The sequence below is a fragment of the Agelaius tricolor genome, unplaced genomic scaffold (genome assembly GCF_023055355.1).
Source record: "Agelaius tricolor isolate 1412-34295 unplaced genomic scaffold, bAgeTri1.0.p SCAF_23, whole genome shotgun sequence".
NCBI classification, from domain to species: domain Eukaryota; kingdom Metazoa; phylum Chordata; class Aves; order Passeriformes; family Icteridae; genus Agelaius; species Agelaius tricolor.
The window spans coordinates 1,387,654-1,411,527 of record NW_027269283.1 but is presented as its reverse complement, the minus strand read 5'-3'; the positions used below and the strand labels follow the sequence as shown (position 1 = coordinate 1,411,527).

General features: G+C 47.4%; 1 protein-coding gene across 1 annotated transcript in view; it reads left to right on the top strand.

The window, feature by feature from the left end:
• The window catches only part of TOX2 (TOX high mobility group box family member 2), a 188,902-nt gene extending 165,875 nt beyond the window's left edge, over positions 1–23,027 (top strand). The window contains exons 6-9 of the mRNA XM_071446586.1: positions 9,109–9,189; positions 12,207–12,614; positions 14,377–14,507; positions 21,817–23,027. Of these exons, the coding sequence (XP_071302687.1) occupies positions 9,109–9,189; positions 12,207–12,614; positions 14,377–14,507; positions 21,817–21,853 (657 nt within the window). The 3' untranslated portion in view covers positions 21,854–23,027. The remainder of the gene's footprint in view (positions 1–9,108; positions 9,190–12,206; positions 12,615–14,376; positions 14,508–21,816) is intronic.
• The last annotated feature ends 847 nt before the right edge of the window (positions 23,028–23,874 follow it).

Genomic DNA, 23,874 nt, shown 5'->3' with positions numbered 1-23,874 from the left:
AAGCCAACACAGAGGTTGTCGGGATCTTGTCAGAGTGACCCCAAGAAAAGTTGGAAAGTCTCTTTTCCCAGCCCGACACTTGAAGAAGGAGTCAGGGCTCTTCATTTCTCAGTCTCAAGGTTGTTTATTGTTTCTTATCTATAAAATTCTTTCTCCTGCCCTGCCGAGGTCCATCCAGCAGGGCAGTTCCAGGCACTCTGCCTGCCCCCAGGGCAGGGTTATGTCTTTATATTAAAAACTACGTGTACAATGTTTACAATAACTTCCCAATACCTATCACCTGTGTTAGTGAGCTTCTACTCTAAACCAATCTAAAAGTGCCAACATCACAGCAGAAGATGGAGGCCAAGAAGAAGAAGAAGGAGAAAGGCTGGACATGCCCAGATTGCTCCATCTTGCCTCCTGAACCCCCATACTAAAAACCCCAAAATCTACTTTTTCACCTTGTGATAAATTCACTATCATTCTACTTAATTTGTCATGGCTTTCAGATCTTCATCTAAGGTTGGTAACTTGCTCCACGGGTCATAATCAAAACCACAGGGGCATCTTGGGCTCTGTGCCAGGGTCTCTGAGACCCCTAGGAGGGGTCTTGGCTGCTCAGGACACCCAGAGGGATGTCCCAGGTCCTGACAAGAGGTGGCACAGCAGGCAAGCAAAAGCCAAATCTGGGTATTTTGGCTAAATTATGACCAAAGTTTCAGTTAGAGAACAGTTCCCCTCTTCCTGGCTTGAGAAGGGGTGGATGTGAGGCTGTAGGATCTGCTCTGGATCTTGTCCCACACTTGGATCCCAGAGGAGCAGAGCCCATCCCCAAGGTGTTACTGAGCAGTTCTTTACATCCCTGGAGTTTCTCTTCAAAGAAGATTTACAAACCTCACCCCATGCCCTGCAGTGGGCCCAGTCCTGGGGGTGTTTTGGCTCCCACCTTGTGGAAAGCAGCAGGGAGGGTTTTCCAGGGGAGCTGCTCCATGAACCCAGGGCATTTTGTGATTGCCCCACGTGTGAGCAGCCCCTGGTTGCTCACATTCCTGCTGTTCCTGCCCCGTGTCCATCCATGCCCAGCTCCATCCTGCACACAGCTCTGGGGTGCACAGAGCCGTGCCAGGGCCAAAGGGCTGAGGGAAGCCCAGTGCTGGTGGCCTGTAGCCATGCCAGACAGGGAAGGGTGGTCCTGTGCCCCCTCCAGAGCCCAGCCCCTCTCCACAGACACCTCCTGGAGCATTTCTGCTGGCAGCAGGGACATGCCAGCCCTTTGCCAGGTAGTCCTGGCCAGCACACAGGGGGTTAATCCTCTGCCATTTGTGCTGCTAATGATTATATGCACTGTAATATCAAAGCTGGAGCTATTTATTTGCCATTGAGCAGGTGCTGCTGCTCCCACAAAGCAAATTTGCTTTCTCCTCCTGATGAAACAAGGAAAATAAAGGTTGCTCACGTCCCATTTCAGATATGGTTTTTTTTTCCTGTGCACCAGCTGAAAGACAAACACAGAAAGGGAAGCAGAATGCATATTATGCAAGAAACCATATAATCTAGCAGCATCTTTGATTTGGCTGCTGCTGTCACAGACATGCATTTCACAGAGAGGCTTTTTTCTCCCCCCTTTCTTTTGTTCTTACTGGTTTATCATTTGTGGCTTTGTCATTTTGTTCCTTCTTCTCTTCTCAGCCTCTTCACAATGAATCTTCATTTTCCCTCTGACACACTTGTATCTAAATTTCCTTATTTCCTGCCTTTTTTTATTTATATCTGTTGCCTGGTGATTTGATCATGCTGTGGAATACAGGATTAGCAATCTCCGTGTCCTTGGGTACTGCTCAAGGACACCTGTTCAGCAAAGCACCATTTTCTTCCCCATTTTAACCCCTTCCAGTGTGGCTGTAGAATAGGAATAAATAACAGTACCTTAAATATCCCCAGCACTCCGTTGGCAGGAGTTGTAATCTTCATTCTTCAACAGCTGCCGTGGCCCTTCCTAAGGAGCTTACACGGGAATCTGAAGAATGTGACTCGAGGAAAAAAAAAAAATGAATACATCCTCTTTGAACTTTGCAAATAGTTTAGCAGCTGTTCCTGTAGAGATAGCTCCGACTTTGCTGCAGAGTGAAATGCTAATTCAGCCATTAGCATCCAATGGGGCACCTGTCAGAGGAATCCTCCAGGTCCCAGCTCCAGAATCCCGTGCCTCGGTGGGAGTTTTCCCATTAGCAGATCTCAAGCAGAGTTCCCCAGCAAGGTTTAAAAGGGCTGCCTGATTTGACAGAAATTAGGAGAAATTGAGGTCTAGATTGGAGCAAAGCTCTGCTAATTCCCCAGGAGGATTTTCCCCTGGCATGGACAGCCCAGTCCTGGTCTGTGCCACCCACAGCCCCCTCTGTTCCCACCATGGGCCACATCTGCCCAGAGCAGGGGACAGAGCCCTGGTGACTGCCTCCCTCGGGGGCATTTCCTGGGGGTGGTAAGCCTGGAGACTCTGCAGAGAAGTCACTGGTGGGATTCACTCTCCTCTACCATTTTCTGCTCTTCCCTCTCCGAGCACCTCCCTGTTCCCTGCAGTATTTTGGTGAAGAGGAGGTTGGATTGGAGCCAAGCAATGGTGGAGATCAATGCCAAGGTGGCAGCTGCAGGAGTCTCTGCAACCAGCTTCTTTTTGTCAGCAAATGCAGCCACAAATCAAAGCCCTGGGCAGTTGTTTCCTGGGAACTGGGAGCAGAGGAACCAAGGAGCTCCCAAGCAATCTGCTGGGTGATCCCCAGGCTAACCCAGAGCTTCCCATCTGAAATGAGCAGAGAGTGGGCAAACCCAGCATTTTCAGTTGAGTTTTTGAGTCTGGGACACAAAGGTACCAGAGAAGAGTTCTTGCTCGTGCTCCACCAGGACCAGTTCAGTAATGCTGAGTGACTCCATGGCCAAACACAAACGGGATTTTCTGACACAGATATACAGCCTGGAGAACAACACAGCTCCAGGGATCAAGTCACACTCCAGGGGGAAATTACCCAGCAGAAGAATTGCTTAGCAGAAAGTAATAGATCACCCATTTAATCAGATCCATCTGCTCATTGAACCTGATCCATCAGCTGCTGACAGGACACTGCAGGGTCTGTGGTGGGCCAGAGGCATTGAGGACCAGCTGTAAAGTTGTTTTATGGAAGAGCCACCAGAGGGGAGAGATCCCACTGGAACAGCCATGCTACAAACTGCCCAATTCCAGCCTTGCACCGAGCTGTGAGCCCCAGAGCCACAGCTGGATGCACTTTCCTCCTGCAGCCCCAAAGCCCTGGCAGAGAGGGCTGGAAGGGTCCAGGCACCTGCCCTGGCCTAGCATGAGCTTTCAGCATCTTCTGGGCATCGAGGAAAGCCATGCACCAGAGAGGGATCAAAGCACCAACCCCAAACTAGGCTTCAAGGGAGGTCTGATGGAGAGCAGGATAACGATGGGACGGATGGGAAAGGTCAGAGCTGCTTTTAACAGCTCCACAAGTGTCACTGTCCTTCTTGGAGAGCAAGATCAGAGGTTTGGAAGGTGAATGGTGTGTGCTATTCATTGGAGGCTAGGGTTTGGATTTGTCATCCTCCTGTTCCCTTTGGAATCTTCAGTGGATTGTCCTGGGAATGCACTTCTGCCCTCACATGGAGTGAGGGATGACTTCCACCCTATTGTATTTGCAGCATGCCCTGATGAAAGCAGGAATGATGAATCTGACTCCATGTCCTCAGAAGGCTCATTTATTACTTTATGATACTATATTATACTAAAGAATACTATACTGTACTAAAGAATACAGAAAGGATACAGACAGAAGGCTAAAAAGATAATAATGAAAACTGGTGACTCTCGCCAGAGTCCTGACACAGCTTGGCCCTGATTGGCCAAAGAGTGAAAACAACTCCCAGCAGAATGCAATGGAACAATCACCTGTGGGTAACCAATCTCCAAACACATTCCACAGGTGAGCACAACACAGGAGAAGCAAATGAGATCAGAATTGTTTTCCTTTTCTCTGAGGCTTCTCAGCTCCCCAGGAGAAAAACCCTGGGCAAAGGAAGTTTTCCAGAGAATGTGAATGCTACACCACCCCATGAAGTCGAGGCTGTGGAGAGCAGGAACCTCTCAGGATGCTTTACCTACGGCAATTCCTGTTTCATTGCAGGCCCTTCCATTCATTCTCCAAAGGAATTGCTTCCCAGCACTGTGTCACCACCAGGATAAAGCAGGAGCTCTCCTGAAACCATGCAAATAGTTCCCACAGCCAGGGTCTTCCCTGGAGGTACCCTCAGGGTTGTTGACCTCAAGACTTACCAGACAATCCAGACCACAGGTTTTATTCTGGAAGTGTAGCTTGGGTTGTTTGGTTTTAATGGTGAGAGGGACAGAATAAGTCTTGAAGGGCATACAGAATGGCATGCAAGGAGGAAAGGAGGATCTGGGGAGAAATAAGGATAACCTGTCCTTGTTTCCTATTTGCCTTTCCAGTGGCTGTGGTAAGGATGTGTGGAGAGAAAGGAGAATGTGGCAGGGAGGACGTGCTTTGAGACATCTTGTGAATAAACCATAAGTTATGGTGATCTCTAGACATATCTTGCAGGAAAGTGTATCATAGTTACAAGAAAAACCCTGCAGACTTAAAAGCAGAATAAATACCAAATTCACACATTTGGGAGAAGAAAAAAACCAGTCGTGGAATCATAGAAAGAAGGGCAAGGAGGGACTTAAGAGGTCAACCAGCCCATACTGATGCCTGAAGTCAGGATCATCTCTACTTAAGCCATTCCTGATGGATGTGTTCCTAATCTGTTCTTAAACCCTCAGTGGTGGAGATTACACATCTCCCCAGGCAATGTCTTCCCATGCTTAGTTATCCTTACTGCTCCCAAGGCTTCCCAGTGCTTTCCCAACATTTCCCTTGGTGCAATTTAAGCCTATTTTCCCTCTTTTCCTACATGCAGAGGCTCACCCTGTGCCTCCTTTGCTACATCATGGTGGCTCCTCTTGGTCTTCCCCCCCAGCTTTCCTCCTGGACACCTTTCCTGCACTTCCCATCTCTCCTCTCCTGATGTTTTACCTCTTTTATGAAGCAAAACACCCCAAACTCCAGCTGGGATTGCAGCAGAGACCCTCCCACTTGGGCTCAGCGCACCCCTCGATTTTTTGGGGGAGAGTTGGAGCTCTTCCCCTCGTTCCCAGGGCTTGGACAGCAGGATTCCTGCTGGAGCAGGAGGGCTGGGATGCAGAGGTGACAGAGAACAGCTCCGGCTGTCACTCAGTGCCTGCGCGACACGGAGCCGCTCGTGGGCGTCAGCGGGGTTTGCAATAATTGTCTTCTCTAATTAACTTGTTATCAAACAAGAACATTTCATTATGGTACAATTACTGGCTGCTTTGCTGAGACACAGAGGTGTCAGGATTACGATCCCGACATATGCTTCTTACAGCTCTGATTTTTTTTTTGTTTTCATAATCACTAACCATTTTTATTTCCTACCCCCCCTCCTCCTCCCTCCAACCCACCCACTCTCTTAATGACTAATGAATCTTCCTGCTAATGAATAAGGAAAATAAATCAGTGGGCATGGCAGGTTAGGAAGAAAAACATGCAAAATGTTTTGAGGATCCTTAAATCTGATAAATTACTTCAAAATTAAAATCCCTGGGAGAAAATGGGATTTAATTAGAAAGTAATGTGGTTTTGTCAATGTTTAAATTAAAATTTTAAAGGTTATAAATGCTGCACTAGAGCTGCCTTTACACAGAGGATTTGTGAGGAGCTTTGTTCAGATCCCACGTCAGCATGGTGATTCCCTGGGGACAGGCAGCTCGGTGTCCTTGATGGAGCCCTGTGTGGGTGCAGGGCAGGACTGCAAAATTCCCAACAGGAGACCCTTAGGGATGGTTCTTTGCAATGAGGGTGATGGCACAGGGTGCCCAGAGAAGCTGTGGCTGCCCCTGGATCCCTGGAAGTGTCCAAGGCCAGGCTGGACAGAGCTTGGAGCACCCTGGGATGGTGGAATAACCAATTCCATGGTAATGCCAATTCCATGGCACCCATGGAATGGTGGAATAGACCATGGTTATACACCATGGAAGGTGTCCCTGCCCATGGCAGGGGTGGATCAAAACAGTGCCTTCAACCCAAACCATCCTGGGATTCTATGATTAAAACCCAGAGAATTCACCAGGAATCTTCCAGAACTTGCAGCTCACCAGAGAAACATCAGGGAGCACAATCACTGAGCTCACCTTTCTGGTGGCCAGGCTTGAGCCAGGGCTGGCCCTGGGAGCTCAGAGGCTCCTGCCTGGAGCAGAATGAGCCACTGGCTGCCCCTGCCCTGCCCTGCACCAGACCCCACCCAGCAGCATATCCCAACATGAGAGCTCTAAAAGAGACAAGAACAGATGAAGAGTAGCATAAAAAAAAAGTTCATCAGGAAAACCAAGTGATGGGGATGAAGATAGGCACAGACTTCATTGGTTATTTATTTATTTGCATTTAGTTTTAGGAAGTCTCATTTACCTGTCCTCTCACTGTCCAGAAATTGCAGGTTTTGCTCCAGGCAAGTCTTGCTATAATTAAATTTATCTCTGCATAGCTCTGAATACTTTGTTTTCCCACCATATTGGAGAAAAAAAAAGGTAAAACCACTCTTGTATTTTGCTGTTATAAAGGAAAAATAATTAAAAATGTTCTCCATAGGACAGCATCCAGCTGTGGCCACTCTTAAACACTGAGATACAGGAATTCCTATTTCATTGCTGTGAGGGCATCAGGTACCACATTTAAGAGCATCCACCAGCTCTGCAGCTGAACACAATAAATTCTGTGGTGCTGTGATGGGCACAAACCTCCCCCAGTGGAAGGTGTCCCTGCCCATGGCAGGGGGATGGAACTGGAGGAGCTTTAAGGTCCCTTCCAACCCAAACCACTCTTTGATTCTATAATAAAAGATCTGGAGATTGTAGAGAAAGGTAATAGCTTTTATTAAGGGAACTGATACTGTTTGAAGAAATAGTTACTTTTCACAGGCAAACTCTTCTTCAGGCTGACATTTTGAAAAGTAATTTTGTTCTGAATGGAGCAAATGTAATATTTCCTGAATGCCATAAAGCCAAAGACAAATGTAGAGAAATACTCCATTTCAGAAAATTGCCATCTGAGACCTCCAGTGTGTCAAGTCAAAACGTTTCATTACAGGACTCACTGTGATTTAGCAATGAAAATAAGGCTTTCAATCCATTTTTAATAGAATTTATCTGTACTGATTTTAAACTCACATTCAGTTCAACTGCTGGAAGGTTACTCTCCCTTCAGAGGTCAGTGCTGGGAGGGAGTCTGCCATGGCCATGGAAATTTGCAGGGGAAATAAGCTAAATCATAGAATTGTGGGATTGTTTTGGTTGGACAACACCTTCAGGATCATCCTGTCCTGCCAGCCCAGCACTGCCACGGCCACCTATTGTATTTGGGTTCCCCCCAGACAAAGGCAGGAATGATGCATCTGGCTCCATGTTCTCAGAAGGCTCATTTATTACTTTATTTTATTCTATTATATTAAAGAATACTATACTATACTAAAGAACACAGAAAGGATACTTACTGAATGCTAAAAAGATAATAATGAAAACTGGTGACTCTCTCCAGAGTCCTGACACAGCTTGGCCCTGATTGGCCAAAGAGTGAAAACAACTCCCAGCAGAATGCAATGGAACAATCACCTGTGGGTGAACAATCTCCAAACACATTCCCCATGTGAGCACAACACAGGAGAAGCAAATGAGATCAGAATTGTTTTCCTTTTCTCTGAGGCTTCTCAGCTTCCAGGGGGAAAACCCTGGTGAAGGGATTTTTCAGAGAATGTGAATGCCACAGCCACTACATCCCCAAGTGCCACATCCACAGGTCTTTTATACACCTCCAGCAATGGTGACTCCACCACCTCCCTGGGCAACCTGCTCCAGGGCTGGGCAACCCTTTCCATGGAGAAATTCTTCCCAATATCCAACCTAAATCATCCTAAGCAGAGAATATGCCCACCAGGCTTCAACATTTCAACTGCTGAAAGCTGTTGTTGGTTTTAAAGCTGAATTAAATGCATGCAAATCTGTTCTAATTGAAATCAACTTTCAGTGCATCACTTGAGGAAGGCTTTGGGTTTCCAGTGGAGAAGAGGGTTGGTGGGTATTTTTCCTGGGAGTTCCTGCCTTTATCCTGAAATTTTTTTTCAGTTTGAGAATACTCCTTTGCTCAGTTTGATCTGTGCAATCCCATGGGGACTCACTGCTGGGGGCAGACTGGATCACACCATTATTTATTGAAGGTCTTCACCTCCATGTGGAGAACCAGGATCCAGGCAGGAAGGGAACCAGTACTGACATGATCAAGAGGCATCTCTCATTATGGGGAAAAATAAACCATAATTCACTCTTCCAAATCTTTTTTTTTTTTCCTTAGGGAAGCAAACTCTCCTGGTACTTGCTGCTTCCCTGCAAGCTCCAGGTCACCAAGTCATAACACAAGGCAAAAATCTCAGTTTTTGTAAGATCAGAAAGCAGTTCCCAGCTGTCCAGACTGCAGGGAAGAGCTGGGGTTTTGAGCTTTAAAGGAGAATATTGGGAAAGCCAAGAAAACAAATGGATAATTTAGGAATTCTGACTGTCTCACATGTTTTTAAGCTGGTCATCATCACAGAATCATAGAATTGATTGAGTTGGAAGGGACTTTAAAGATAGTCCTGTCAAATTTGAGGATTTGGGCTTTTGTCCTGCTCTTCCAAGAGCCTGGATCACTCTTTACTCTGCTTCCTGTTGGGAAGGGATTTCACTGTGTTCACCTTATAAATCAGACTGTGTCTCTTACAGATACCTGTGTAAACACAGAGACCACTCTGTCCAGAGATCCCAGCACAGGATCAGATCAAAACTCCCAGCATGGTCCAATCCAGGGCCTTCATTTTCTTGGTTTGGTGTAAATTCCCCTGCAGCAGAATTGAGTTTTTCATGCACACAGCCCCACTGAAGGGGGCTCCCACTGAGCAGGTGGGGTGCAGCCAAGCCCAGCAGTCCCCTGTTCCCTCTACTAATGATTTTCCATCCTTTGGTCCTTCCAGGCATACAAGAGGAAAACAGAAGCTGCCAAGAAGGAGTACCTGAAAGCCCTGGCTGCGTACCGGGCCAGCCTCGTCTCCAAGGTACAGCCACACTCACAGACAGGGCACAACTCACAGCAGCCTCCAGGGAGGAGCACATTTATCAGAAATGCTGTGTAATTGTGATATCAGAGCTGATCAAAGCATTAGCACCTTCCCAAGGGGCTGAAAGAGGGGCTCTGTGGCACAGTCAGGGCAGGAGCTGGGCTGTCATCTGCCTTTAGAGCCCTGCAGTGAGGCCCCACTTTGGGTGGGTTTACTTTGGGGGGTTTCATCAGTGTCCCTGTGGGGGGTGAAGGGGTCCCTGCTGCTTGTCCCCGCTGTTCCTTGCCTGCTTTTGGGGTGTGAGTGCAGCAAAGGGGTCAGGAGGACAAGGTGGCAGCAGGGGCTGGCCCAGGGGAAGGCGACACCCAGTACTGGGCTCACTGGTACCAGCGTCCTGCTGCACCCTGCTCCATGCACTTGGGCTGTCCCACCTGTTCAGGACCCCAGGTGCTGCTTCTCCTGTGCATGCTTAGCCTAGACCAAGTTTTTAGGGAGTTTTTAGAGAGTTTTATGGAGTTTATCAACCCCATAATATTATGGGTTGATGAGATGTGAGCACATGGGTTCTTAGCACAGTGCAGCCAGGCCAAACCCAGAGAGCCCATTCCAGTGCCTAACAGTGACATTTCAGAGCATTTCAGGCTCAGAGAGCCCATTCCAGTGCCTAACAGTGACATTTCAGAGCATTTCAGGCTCAGAGAGCCCATTCCAGTGCCTAACAGTGACATTTCAGAGCATTTCAGGCTCAGAGAGCCCATTCCAGTGCCTAACAGTGACATTTCAGAGCATTTCAGGCTCAGAGAGCCCATTCCAGTGCCTAACAGTGACATTTCAGAGCATTTCAGGCTCAGAGAGGAGCTCCCAGTGCTGCAAGACCACCCTGGGGAGCAGTGATGGGCCCAGATGTGGATGCTCATCCCAAGGGACCCCACACCTTGCCCTCCTCCACTCCTCCAGAGAGGGGACACAGCATTTGCTGCCTGGTAGTTTGGGGGGGCTCCTGTGGAGCTCAAAATCCACCTGGCTCAGGGATAATGCTGCCCTTGGGTAGTGAGTAGCTTCAAAGCTACTCCTTGGTACTACACCACATCCTGAGGGCCTAATGATCACATTCAGCTGCCTTGGGAAATAAAGTGATCTCCCAAACCACCCCTCACCTGCAGGATCCATGTGCTGATGAGGAGCTGGAAAGGCTCAGAGCCCCTCTGCAGACCAGGAGCTGCTAACTTCTCACCAGAACAGCAGCAAGGACAGAAAAAGGGGATGGGAAGGACTTGCTGAGGATTTAAAACTCTTGTTGGTTCCCCTGCAAGCCTCTGAGGGTCTTGTCTTGAACGTGCCTCTCAGCAGTGAGGGGCAGGAGTCGTGCAAGGCATGGAAATCATGGAGGCATGTGCTCTATGGCCTTGGGCTCTTTCCCAATTTCTCCAATTTGCTCTTCTGCAAAACTTTGTTTTGAGCAAAGCAACACAGTGTGGCTGCTGGGTGAGAAAGGATCAGGGCCCATCACAGGACAAAACCCTCATTGTCCAACCCAGAAAATTTCCCCTTGTCCTTCTCTCCGTCCTGCCAAAATGATTGTCCTGTGTATTATAGACCCACCAGGGCTTCAGGGATGCACAGGATGGAGGAAGCAGAGGGTTTATAGACCCATTTGTACTCTGCTGGAAGCAGGAGGGGTTTGTCAGCCACCCAAAGCAGTGAGCTGCTGGGGGGCAGTTTGTCTCTGCACTTGTTTGATGCCTTGTGAGGGCTGCCCTAGAGCAGAGACTGGACAGAGCTAAAGAATAAAGCAGGGATTTATTCCAAGCATCTCCTCCATGGATCCACCTTGGGCAGCACCAGAGCCCAGCCAGGGCTGCACCCAAGATGAACCAAAATGGCCCCAAAATGCACGGCCGGGCACGGGGTCTCTCCCTGGGATCAGTTCTGCTCCATTTGCATCTTGCAGTTCATTGTCCCATTCCAGCTTTAGCCCCTGCAGTCCCACCCTGCTTGTTTTTCTCTCTCCAGCCCACGGTGTTTGTGCTCCTGAGCTGAGATTTGGATCATTTGTCCTTGGTGCCCAGCTGGAGCAGGAATTGTTTTGTCTCCCTGCTCTGTGCACAGAGCTCACCATCCCATAATATGAAGCTCAGAATGACCCACTAAAGCAGCACAAAATCTGAAAATACAAAAGCTAAAACCCGAGGTACCAGGTTCATTCTCCCTGATGCTGCAGGCTCTGCCAAAGGCACAGCTGAGTTACTGGGGTTCATTTTCCAGCTATAGATGCTGCACCCAGGCTGTGGGCACCCAGCTGCTGCAGGGCTGGCAGTTCATGGGGCAGGTGGGAGAGGAGCAGGGGATCCATGTTGAGTGGAGGGTGTACCCAGTGAATAGAGGGAATCAGTGGGTAAAGCCTGCTAGGAAACACTACTCCTATAGACAGTACGTGGTGGAAGTGGGCTACCACATAGTTGGTGTCATGTAGTGTGATTGTGCTCACAGGGATCTTAGCATGATCCCTGTGGGAAGAGATGAGGATCTGACTCCATGTTTCAGAAGGCTGATTTATTATTTTATCATATATATTACATTAAAACTATACTAAAAGAATAGAAGAAAGGATTTCATCAGAAGGCTGGCTAAGAATAGAATAGGAAAGAATGATAACAAAAGCTTGTGGCTTGGACAGAGAGCCCGAGCCAGCTGGGCTGTGATTGGCCATTAATTACAAACATCCAACATGGGCCAATCCCAGATGCACCTGTTGCATTCCACAGCAGCAGATAACCATTGGTTACATTTTGTTCCTGAGGCCTCTCAGCTTCTCAAGAGGTAAAATCCTAAGGAAAGCATTTTTAATAAAAGATGTCTGTGACAGTGTAGGCAATGTTTAGTGAGGAGTTTGCTAAGACAATCCCTGGGGGAAATAGCCCATGGGGGGCCATCTGCACTGATGGATATCTCAGGATGCATATCAACCTTTCCTCTTGCCCTTCCTCACCACCTCCCACTCTGTTTCCCCACAGAGCTCTGCTGACCAGGGGGAGACGAAAAGCACCCAGAGCAACCCCCCATCCAAGATGATCCCTCCCAAGCAGCCCATGTACCCCATGCCTCCTCAGGCATCCTCTCCCTACCCCAGCCTGGGCTCCTTCCTGTCGCCATCGGAGCTGCAGAGCTACCGCGGGCACCCTCACGCGGGGCTGTCGCGCACGCTGCCCTCCAAGCCCCTGCTGCCCAGCATCAGTGCCTCCCCACCTCCCTCCTTCCAGATCAGCCCCCCGCTCCACCAGCAGCTGTCCCTGCACCACCCGCAGAGCTCGCTCCTGCCCCAGCCCCTCAGCATGCAGCAGGTCCCCCAGCAGCCCCTCCTGTCCCCCCCCATGGCACTACAGGTACAGCCCCCCATCAACGCCTCGCCGCCCGGCCAGCAGGTCAGTGCTGGGGATGGGGGGGAGGGAGCTGGGAAAGGGGCTCAGCATGGAGAAAAGGGGGCTCAGGGGGGACCTTGGGTGTGAAAAATGCCAATCGCTTGGGTTTTAAAATTTTTAAAGGTTTCATAGTAATAAAATGGTTATAAAATAGTAATATAATTAGAGTAAATAGTAATTTAGACAATTTGGATTAGGACAATATGAGACAATAAAAACAAAGAGTTATGGACAGTCCGGGTACCTTTTCTGGGCAAAATAAGCCCAAAAAAGGACCCATGTTAACAGAGCATTAACCCTTAAAAACAACAGCCTGTTGCATATTCATACACCTCATCCATGATGCATAAATTCCATTCAAACACAGGATTCTGTCTGGGCAGTGTCAGCTTCTTCCTCTTAATCCTAACTCAGCTGAGCAAGGCAGGAAGAAGTTCATTTCTTCTGATAATGGAGCAATAAATTCTCTTTCTCTGAAAGATTCAGGTGTCCTGTGGCTGCTATCTGCAAGTCCTCTCTTTTAAAAAGTATCCTACATAGCATGGTTTCTATTTTAACTATTTTGTTATAACCTAAAATTATATTTAACACACTACTAAAAAAAATTATTACAGCATAACTTTCTAACATAACACATATAATATGCATTTTAATATTTGCTAAAAGCCAATCATAAAATACACATTTTTCACATTGTGACTCCCTGACAGGAGGGGACAGCCCCAGGTCGGGCTGTGCTCCCAGGAACAGGGACAGCACAAGAAGAAATGGCCTCGAGTTGTGCCAGAGAATGATTAGATTGAAAATTAAACCAAATGTCTTTGTTGAAAGGGTTATCAGGCAGTGGAACAGCTGCCCAGAGAAGTGGTGGAGTCACCATTCCTGGAAGCTTTAAAAAAATGTGTAGATGTGGCACCTGGGGACAGGGTTTAGTGGTGGGGTGGCAGTGCTGGGTTAATGGCTGCACTCAATGATCTTGGAGGTTTTCTGCAGCCTGAATGACCCTGACTTCTCCAGCACAGGGACTGGGCTTAGCTCTGCACAGCCAAAGTGGCTTCTGTGATTTGGTGAGGGCATTATAGGGGATCCTCACACTCACTCATTGGGGTAGGAGCTGCTGCTGAGGGCAGCCTTTTGTGAAACTTCATTCCACATAGTTTGTGAACAAAATATAAAAATAAAAAAAAATACCCCCCATTGCCCTAATTTGGATATTTTGGAAAAAATCATGTTCTTTGCCAGGTAAGTGTCATGAATCTGGTTTATATACATTGCCTAATGGATATAAATTTCATTAAACCCACCCCAAAAAATGGGGAAAACTGATCAGCTTTCAGCTAGAGCAGCCCCTCAGTGTCTTTGCAGAACTGCCAGTGGTGGCAGCTCATGGGGACAGTGCTGCTTGTGTTGCTGTCCCTGGTTCCTGAGCACAGGGTGGGGAACTCAGCACTGCACTGGGCACTGCTTTGGTGGCCAGACTGCCAAAACCCAAAGGCTGTTGTGGCTTTGTGGCCTCCACAGCCATTGCCAGCCCCAAGGAGGGGGGTCCTGACAAAAAGAGCAGGGAGAAGGGATATGAAATGTGCTGCTGCACTGACACCATGTCTGGGCTTGGACCTCCCTCTGTCCCTGGGGCTCCTCCTGTGCTCTGAACTGACAGGTTTGGGGGACAATGCCTGTAAATGTGATTATGCACTATTATTAAATCTGTACTTCTCCTGCTTTGGATGCCCCTGTAACCTTCCTTTTCCTCTCCACCCTGCAGGACTTCTCCCACATTTCGTCTGAGTTCCAGAACAGTGTTGGACCCCGTTCTCCTGGAGCATCAAACCCCCCAGGAGGCACTGAGTGGGACAGCGACTACCCCAGCAGGGAGTGTGGGGTCAACCACTGCAGGCTAGTAGACAAAGCAGCTCATGGCTAGTGCACAGCTGGGCTGGGACAGTGCCCCACAGCTCCCTGCCTGCCCTAAAATGTGTGCCCAGTTGTGCTCAGGGCAGCTCAAGGCTCCCTCAGCTCTGTAGGCTCACTGAAGTGATGCTATGGAAGCAGGTAGCTTAAAATTCATGGATAAATTCTTCATTGGATATGAAAAGTTGTCTTTTTTTTTTTTTTTCCTCTTTTTTTATTTATCTCCATTCCATGGGAGGGTTAGACACATTTCTTTATGGAGCAGTCTCCCCAGCAGAGTTCCTGGAGGTTTGAAAGCAGCCATGTCCATAAGGGCAGGCCTCAACGTGGCCTTCCAGTGCTTAAAGAGTCTTATTAAAAAGTTGGAGAGCAACTAATTGCAAAGGAAGATAGTTATAGGACAAGGGGGAATGGTTTTAAACTGAAAGAGAAGAAATTTAGATCATATGTGAGGAAGAAATCCTTCCCTGTGAGGGTGCTAAGGCCCTGGCACAGGGGCCCAGAGCAGCTGTGGCTGCCCCTGGATCCCTGGCAGTGCCCAAGGCCAGGTTGGATGGGGCTTGGAGCACCCTGGGACAGTGCAAGGTGTCCTTGTCCATGGCAGGGGATGGATTGAGATGGGCTTTAAGTCCCCTTCCAACCCAGACTATTCTGTGGTTCTATGATAAGCAATGTTCTTCTGTTCCTAAAGCAATTGCTCTTATCACTGAGGCCACAGCCTCCCATAATTGTCCCTACCAGCAGGACCCTTTCCATTCCTGGGGCTGGTGTACAAATCCTCCATCCTCCCTAGAGCCACACAATGCTCCATCCCCCTGCACCATGCAGGAAAGCCCCACTTGTAAGAGCTGAAATGAGGGATGAGGGACTCCAGGGGCTCTCCAAAATGCAGTTTATTCCATCCAAGGTGTTCCAGCAGCCCAGGGTTGTGGGTGACAGAGCTGTGCCCACAGCTGTCAGCTCCAGCTGCAGGCAGCCCTGGAGACCCTTTGGTTTAGGTTACAATGCATTATTTACTCTTCTTTGCTGAGCATCTTAACACAGTAGAACCAATCTAAAACCTTAACTTTTATCTATAGCCCATCATAACTACTGTAATTACCATATTCATGTTACTGTTCTCCAGTCACTAACAGTCAGTGGATTACAGTTTAAGCTAGAAGTTGTTTTTCAGTTTTCTTGCAGTGGAAAATTCTGAAACCTGTTTTCTACCTCCAACTTTGCTGCCTTGTTTGCCTGTGCTCTCTTTCTGCTTGGTAAAAACATCTTCTTGTTTGGGGCGGGTTTATCCTTTGCTCTAAGCCATAAAAACCCCTTCTAACTCACACACCCTTTGCCTCCTTGGTTATCCAGTGAGACTGGCTCAGCAATTCTTTTCTTCTATATCAAAACTTGCTTTCATTCCTATTCCTTCATCAGGCTCTGCATTCAAAAATCTTTCTGCTAAGCACACATACCTGTGAGACTCTTGTCAAACTTTCACCCTTCCTAACACCCACTGACATCTGCACACATCTTCCCCTCATGCCCTACAAGCTCTGACATGAATGTGCCAGTGTGAAGGTCCCTTTAATGCTCTGGAAATCCCCAGTAAATGAAAATATCAGGGTAGTCTTAAAGCTGGGCAGCAGGGAGTGTGTGGAAGCCATTTCCAGCCTCTGCCTAGCCCCCTGCTCTTGGCTCAGCTCGAGTGGTCTGGAGGCTCTGTTGTGCTCTAGAACATTCCTGGGGTTCTCTGTGGCAGCAGGCTGTGGAGGAGACTGGAGATGGTTGGAGTATTGATTTCCTTCAAGTGCTGGAACACAGTGCTTTCACCAGAAATAATAAAATAATAACCAGCTCCCAGGCTTTTCAGAGCACAGCTCTGTCTGTGCCAGCAGAGCACTCACAACTGCTGGGCTGGGCACAGAGTGTACAGACATTTATTTCTTCCAGGGCAATAAATAACTGCCTGATCCATTAGAATATCCCTGCTGTCTGCCTGCCCCAGGGGCTCAGGGACACAGATAGGTCTGACCTTTGCATGCTCCTTCCTGAAGTCTCTGCAGACAGCCTGGAAGAGGGAACACGACCAGGACCTGATTGTAAAAGTCACTTCACATGTCATGGGCAGAATGCTGCAGGTGCTTGGGGGGCTGTGGCACATGGATCCCCATTTCCAGAGGTGCTGGGGAAATCCCAGGAATGAACTCCCCTAGAAATAAGCATCACTTCTCAAGGGATCAGCTGGGAAAACATTTGATCCCCTCTGCAAATCCCACTGCCTGGGTGCCATGCAGAAAGCCCAGGGCACTCCAGAAACAGGTGAAATGCTCCCATAGCAGTGGAGACTGAGTCCTGTGTTGCTAAAACAAGCTCTGTGACATCTGGCTGGAGTGCCACACTGTAAGCAGAGGGCCCATGCAATTCATGATCAAAGCTCATGCATTTCATGCCTTTGTCACAGCAGAAATATCAAATTTCATGGGTTTATCACAGCTTCCTGGAAAAAAAAAAAAAAAAAAAGAAGTCATTCTATAACCAGACAGATTATGCAGAGACTTCCAGATAATTATTAGAGTAGATAACAGCAAGGAACTCAGATGGATAGAGATCAGTCCTGCAGAAAGTGCTTAGTGCACTGAAAATGTCAAAGTGTCTGCTGAGGAAGGAGCCATCTCCTGTGACTAAAGGCAGCCAGTACCCAAAGCTGGATTGTTCTCATTTATTGCAAACCTGGTGTGCCAGCAGTGTCCTCACCTCCTGCTTCTGCTGCCCTGGGATTTGCAGCCTCAGTGCCCCCTGTGCATCACCTGGAGCAGTCCCAGGCAGCTGCAGCTGCCTCAAGGCTGCTCCCAAGCCAAGAGAAGAGATGATCTGGATCTCCTCACCCAGGGCAAGGAAGGATGGGGCAAGGGGGAATGGCTCCTATTATCATTATATTGCAAAGGTTCCATGCTGTTGTCTCCTTATTACAAGAGTTTCATACCTCCTTGACATTTCTCATTGGCAGCTCCTCTAAGCACCAACTCTTCCATCTTCTCACAGTAGCCAATTGACTCCAGTTCCCTTCTCACCCAGCCACCCCACTCTTTTATAGCACTCTGCTTCTTATTGGCTACAGCTGTGACCTGTTAAGGTCAGGCCTGCTCCTAATCTTTAATAATTAACCCAGCTGCAACTCCTTAGGGGTAAGATTACTTTGTGTACTACCTTTATTTTCTTATATTCTATCCTCCTACAGCTTCCCACTGCTAGGGCAGGGTTAGATGGGATATTGGGAGGGAATTGTTCCCTGTGAGGGTGCTGAGGCCCTGGCACAGGGTGCCCAGAGCAGCTGTGGCTGCCCCTGGATCCCTGGTAGTGCCCAAGGCCAGGCTGGACAGGGCTGGGAGCAGCCTGGGATAATAGAAGATGTCCATGGGAACAAGATGAGCTTTAAGGCCCATTCCCACCCAATCCACTCTAGGATTCCATGATCTCCCTGGCTCTTCTCCTTTGTACTGGTTTCCAAGTGACATTCAAAGTTGTCATTGGGCTCCTCCACAGCACCTTCCATTAGCTGGGTGGGTCCAGCCCTCAGCAGATCTTGGGCACAGCAGTGATAAAGGGATGTTGTCGCCATAGGTTTGGTCCATCGGTGCTGCCCTAGGACTCTTTGGGAAGCCTCTGGCCCATTTCAACCTCAGAAGTGCATTCAGCTTAATTGCAATTAAAGCAGCACTGTGAGGAGCAAAACCTGGCTGGAAAGAGAAGGGATTGCTCCTTGATGGGATGTGACTCAGCTGCAGAGCCCCAGACTCCTGGGAGAGAGGATCACCCCAACCTCCCCAGCACACAGACAGCCCTGTTGGGTTAGGAATTTTATTTCATGTCTAACCTTGATATTTCTTTAGCTTCCAACATCTGTTGGCACTGGGTTAGCTGGGGTAAAACCTCCCAAGCCTCGTTTTCTTTTGTGTTTGTCATCCAGATAACTTCTGAAAAACTGACAAGGTTGTCTTTCTCTCTGTCCTTCTCTATCTAATAAGGGAGCTGCTGTAGGGATTTTTGTTTCCCAGCCTATGCTTGCTACTTAAAATGCCATCAAATGACACTTCTTCCCTCATGCCCTGCAAATTCTGGGATCCTGTGAGCAGACACTCCTAAATTCATAACTCAGCCATGCTGGAGAGAGAGTTTTAAATGTTCCTTACCTCCTGCTCTCCCTATTCTTAATGACTTTGTGCTTACTGACTTCCATCCAATTTCCCTGGCTCTTTCTGGGCTGAAGCCCAAGCTGTCCTAGATTGTGAGCAAAGACATGGGGAGCATTTCTCAGCTCCTGCTTGGTGTTTGACTATCACTTCCCACAAGTGACTGCAGCACACAATTTCAGTGCTTTTTTGCCAGCACATCACAAACTCCTTTCCTAGTCCCCTGTCTCCCTCACCTGACAGCCTGATCCTGGCACTTGCTCTTTCCCAGGCACTGAATTCCTCTCTTCCACAGGGATTTTCTCCACAGGAGCTGTCTCACCTCCACCAGAGGGGCAGCTTGGTTTACAATCATGTGCAAACCTTTCTTAATCCCTAATTCAATCTTAACTCCTCAGAGCACCTCCCTTGTTTTTTCTGCCTTGTTTTCTGATTACAAATCTCTCCACAATCTCTCTTCTGATTACAAATCTCTCCAAAAAAAAACTTTCTCCAGGGGTTGTGTCCCTTCCATCCTAAAACATTCTGTGATTTACCTTTGTCTCTTCATATTTAGGTATTTTTGGGATAACACTGAACTGGATTAATCTTTCTATACCCTTCCTCTTGTTTTAAGGCATGGATTAGGTTCTTTTTGTCATCCTTTAGCAACTTTCCCCCCTCTTCCCACTCTCATTTAGGCTAAAGGATGGGGCACTGTCCATTACACCTTGTCCAGGCACAAAAATCCATGTACAGCCACTAGATCCAGCCATTTATAACCTCCCTAATTCCTTCCAACAATGAACTGATCCTCTCCAAAGGGGGGAATTTTCCAAATCAGCAGCTAAATGAGCAAACACTATAAAAAGGCAGAGATAACCCATCACAACTGCACTTACTTTGGATTCAATTATTTATGGTAATACTTTGTAATGAACTGGGAAATGCTCTGCAGCGTGCTGTGTAAAATTAATGAAGTTTTAGGACTGGAATACCTCGCTGCTGCTCAGTGGCATTAAATCTTTTCTGAGTGCAGGAGGGAAGGCTGTGCATTTTAAATGCAGATTATAAAATGTGGAGTTTAGCAGAGGCTGGGCTCCTGACTCTATCAGAAGACAGCTCTATCAACACCAGCCCTGCTCTGCTGTCTGCCCTTCCCTATTATTCCACTCACAAACACACCCACACCAGAACCTCCCAAGACCTTTAACTCTTTAAGGCCTTTAACTTTTTAACTCTTAGGCCCTTAACTCTTTAACTCTTTAGACCTTTAATACTCTTTAAGGCCAAGATGTCTTAATGGAGCTGGTGATGTTTCCATTGTGTGTGTCCCATTGAAAGTCCTGAATCTCAGAGCAAAACCTCCACAGATCATCAGCCAGGGGAGAGGGACTTCAGCCACTTCTCTCTCTACTATGTCCCAAAAAAAAAGAGTGTCTGGGCTCCCTCTTTGGGCTCTCCTTATGTTGTGTGAGAATGAGCACATTTGATCTAAAATTAACTCTCTAAACCTGCTTGGCTCAGCCTCAGGTGTGGTGAAGCAGGGGATGGTGGCCCTGGGAGTGATCCCAGGCACAGCATTCCAACATCCTGCTGGTGGCATCTGCAGGGACCCCAGAGCTGGCCCTGCCCTGCAGCCCCACCAAGCCACAGGAAGAATCAGATATTGTAGCCCTTAGAGCTGAAATTCAGGAAGAAATAAAATTGCATCCAACTCTCAGGGGGACCTTCTCACTCTCTACAACTACAGCCTGAAATTTAGGGTTGGAGTTAGGGTTACCCACTAGGGTTAGGGTTAGGTCAGGGCTACCCCCTGACAGAGGGTGTAGCCAGGTGAGGGTTGGGCTCACAGTACAAGATGAAACAGCCTCAAGTTGCACCAGGGGAGGTTTAGATTGGGTATTTGCAAAAAAAATTTCTGCAGGGAAAGAGTGGTCAAGCACTGGAAGAGCTGCCCAGGGCAGTGGTGGAGACACCATCCCTGGGGGGGCTTTAAAAGCCACGTGGATGTGACCCTTGGGGACATGGTTTGGCAGTGCTGAGAGAATGGTTGGACTTGATCTTAGAGGGGTTTTCCAACCTGAATGGTCCTGCTGTGATCCCTCTGTGTGCAGCCCACCCTGTGTTTTGTGCCCTTGATGCCTTCACAACCTGTAAACGAAACAACACTCACATTTGAGATGATATTAGTACAGGAGGTGATATGAAAACTGGTCTTTATTGGAGGCCTTCAGGGGCAGTTATGGAAAAATGTCCACAAAAGCCCATCCCCATGGGGGTGCAGGCAGTTTTAGAAGTTTGGTAAATTAGCATCATTGACAAGAAGCACCAATTAGGAGCTCAAGTGGGGATGAAATTCCCACCCATGGGTCAATCCCCTTCCCCTCCCTCACATGGGACTGGTATTTTGTTGATGAAAATGTGTCTGAAAAACTGTTTTTCCACCTTGGTTGCCAGGGAGAACCAAGATAGGACAGGGGCTTTGGAATGTGTTTTGTCTTTCTACCTTGGGAAAGGGCATGAAAAACTACAGGGAAAACCAGCCACTAATACAACAGGCTACAAATATATGTGTAAAGAATGCAGAGAACAAATTGAGGCCTTGGAGAGGCTCCCTAGAACAGAGACTAGACAGAGTTAAAAGAATAAAGTAGGTATTTACTGAAGGCCTTCAATGGATACACCTTGGGCAGTGCAAGAGCCTGGCTGAGGCTAACCCAAAATGGATGATGGTCATGAGGTTTTCACACAGTTATAAGTTTGGTCTATTTGCCTATCAGGGGTTAATTGTCCAATTACAGCTTCAGGTAATGAAGTCACATTCCCCCAGTTTGCTCCCCCCAGTTCACTTTTGGTTATACTTTTTGGGCCTGAGGCTGCAATGATGCCCTTGGTTCCCATCTGGAAAAGGATTGTTCTGTCTGACCAAAAAGTGAAGAGAGCTTACTGACACTCTATGTGGAGTTCAGAGTTATACACTAATGCAGGATCTGGAAAATATAAAAGCTAAAAACTCAAGGCATCAATACGAAAGAATAAAAATGAAAACGGCATCACCCTGGGGTGGCACAAACCGAGTGCCAGCTGTGCCAGCTGTGCCTTTCCTGCTGTCTCACTGCCTCTGCTCTCTCTTACAGCATGCTGCCAAGGGACAAGGCACTCTACCTCACCTAAGGCTCAGCACCCTTTGGAGGAGGCTCACGAGAAGGACACTTGAGAGGGTCAATGCTCCAGCCCCGGAGGCACGAGCGGGTCGGACGGGCGGCGCGGCTCCACCGCACCTCGGCGCTGGCTTCGTTTCCAGGCTCTAAGAGCAGTTTTCTTGTTTGGTTTTTTTTTTCTTTTTCTTTTTGAACTCTAAAAAACAAAAAAAATAAGTCTACTTTCTGTGGAAGTTTCCCCCCTCCCACCCCCCCCCCCCCCCAAAAAAAAAAATACCCCACCTCGTAAATCGCAAAGAACAAAAAAAGAAATAAAGAGAGAAAATTCAAATAAAAATAATAAAACAAGCGCAAAACCAACAAAAAAATGATGAAGTTAAACTAAGGACACCGTTTTTCTGCTTGCCATCAGCTTAGCTACGGACTATTTTCCTAGTGAACTGCTTTTAGACGCAGCATAAACCCAGGTCTGGTGTCCTGCAGCATTAGGCCAGCTCAGTAGGAGGATGCACTCTTTTGACTTGCTAACAGCACTAAACTTTGTGCAAGAAAATGTGAAGTTTGTGTGAATATTGTACATGCAAAGGCCTTGGATGGTCTGGCGAAAAAAAAATTACAAAAATAAATAAAAACTATTGCTAGGTAGGTGGGGGAGAGAGCAGAAGGCAAACTATGAGAGGACAAATGTGAAAGAGATCATGAAAATATAATTTGTTGGATAGTTGTAAGTAGTTTACTAAGTGTTTTAGAGCTGTGCTAAAGACATCTTTAAGATTTTTTTGTGAAAGAAATTAGTAGTTTACTTTATAGTAAAAGCATTTTATATTAATTGTAGCACATTTTTTAGTTATACATAGAAGGGAGATGTGTATAAAAAAAACAACAAAAAAAGCCTGCCAAACTTGTTTCTATTATTTGTACAGCAAGAAATGGACAATTTATATCCATGTTGTATGGCATTATTATTTTTTTCCGGCCATATGTCCATCTATTTAAAAAATTGCTGACAATGATTTTTGTCTATTTATGAAAAAATTAGAGAGCATAATTACAGTTTCTCATAAGGTGCATTTTTGGGGTTTTTTTTATTTTTTATTTTGTTTGAGGGTGCTGCTTTGGCAGCACCTGGCACATTCGGTTCACAATGCTTATCTTACCTTTCTTTATAATAAAACATATGAAAAGTAGAGCTGAAGCAGTCTCTCCTTTTTCTGGGGGACATCCTGGGTGTGGCCTCTGCCTTGCCCTCCCCAGCTTTCCACCCTCTCTCCTCTCCCACCACATCCTCACCTGCCCCACCCTCTTCTCACTCTGCAATATCAAAATAATTAATTTCATAATAAATACACAATGATTAAAATAAGGGGGGAAATGGAATATTATGAAAACCTTTCTGGAGTTATCATGGCAAGGTGTGACCGTGTTCACAGGGGTCCCAGGATGAGGGAAGAGATGAGGATCTGACTCCATGTTTCAGAACACTGATTTATTATTTAATCATATATATTACATTAAAACTATACTAAAAGAATAGAAGAAAGGGTTTCATCAGAAGGCTGGCTAAGAATAGAATAGGAAGGAATGATAACAAAGGTTTGTGGCTCGGCTCTCTGTCTGAGCCAGCTGACTGTGATTGGCCATTAATTACAAACATCCAACATGGGCCAGTCACAGATGCACCTGTTGCATTCCACAGCAGCAGATAACCATTGGTTACATTTTGTTCCTGAGGCCTCTCAGCTTCTCAAGTGGTCAAATCCTAAGGAAAGGATTTTCCATAAAAGATGTCTGCAGCAGCAAGGAGACAGGAGTTCCTCCAGGGAGAGTTTCTGAGATTTATTCTTTGTGTGTGTGGCCCTGAGCCTCTGAAATCTCGGAGAGGAGGTTTCCAGCCCTGGGAGAAGGTCTGGAAGGGATCATCACTGGGGGTTTTGGTGCCACCAGGTGCCTGTGGTTTGTCCCCACTGAAGGAAGGTGCCACCCATGCTGTCCCTCCCCCTGCAGTCCAACCCCAGCTCTGTCACCTTTGGGTCA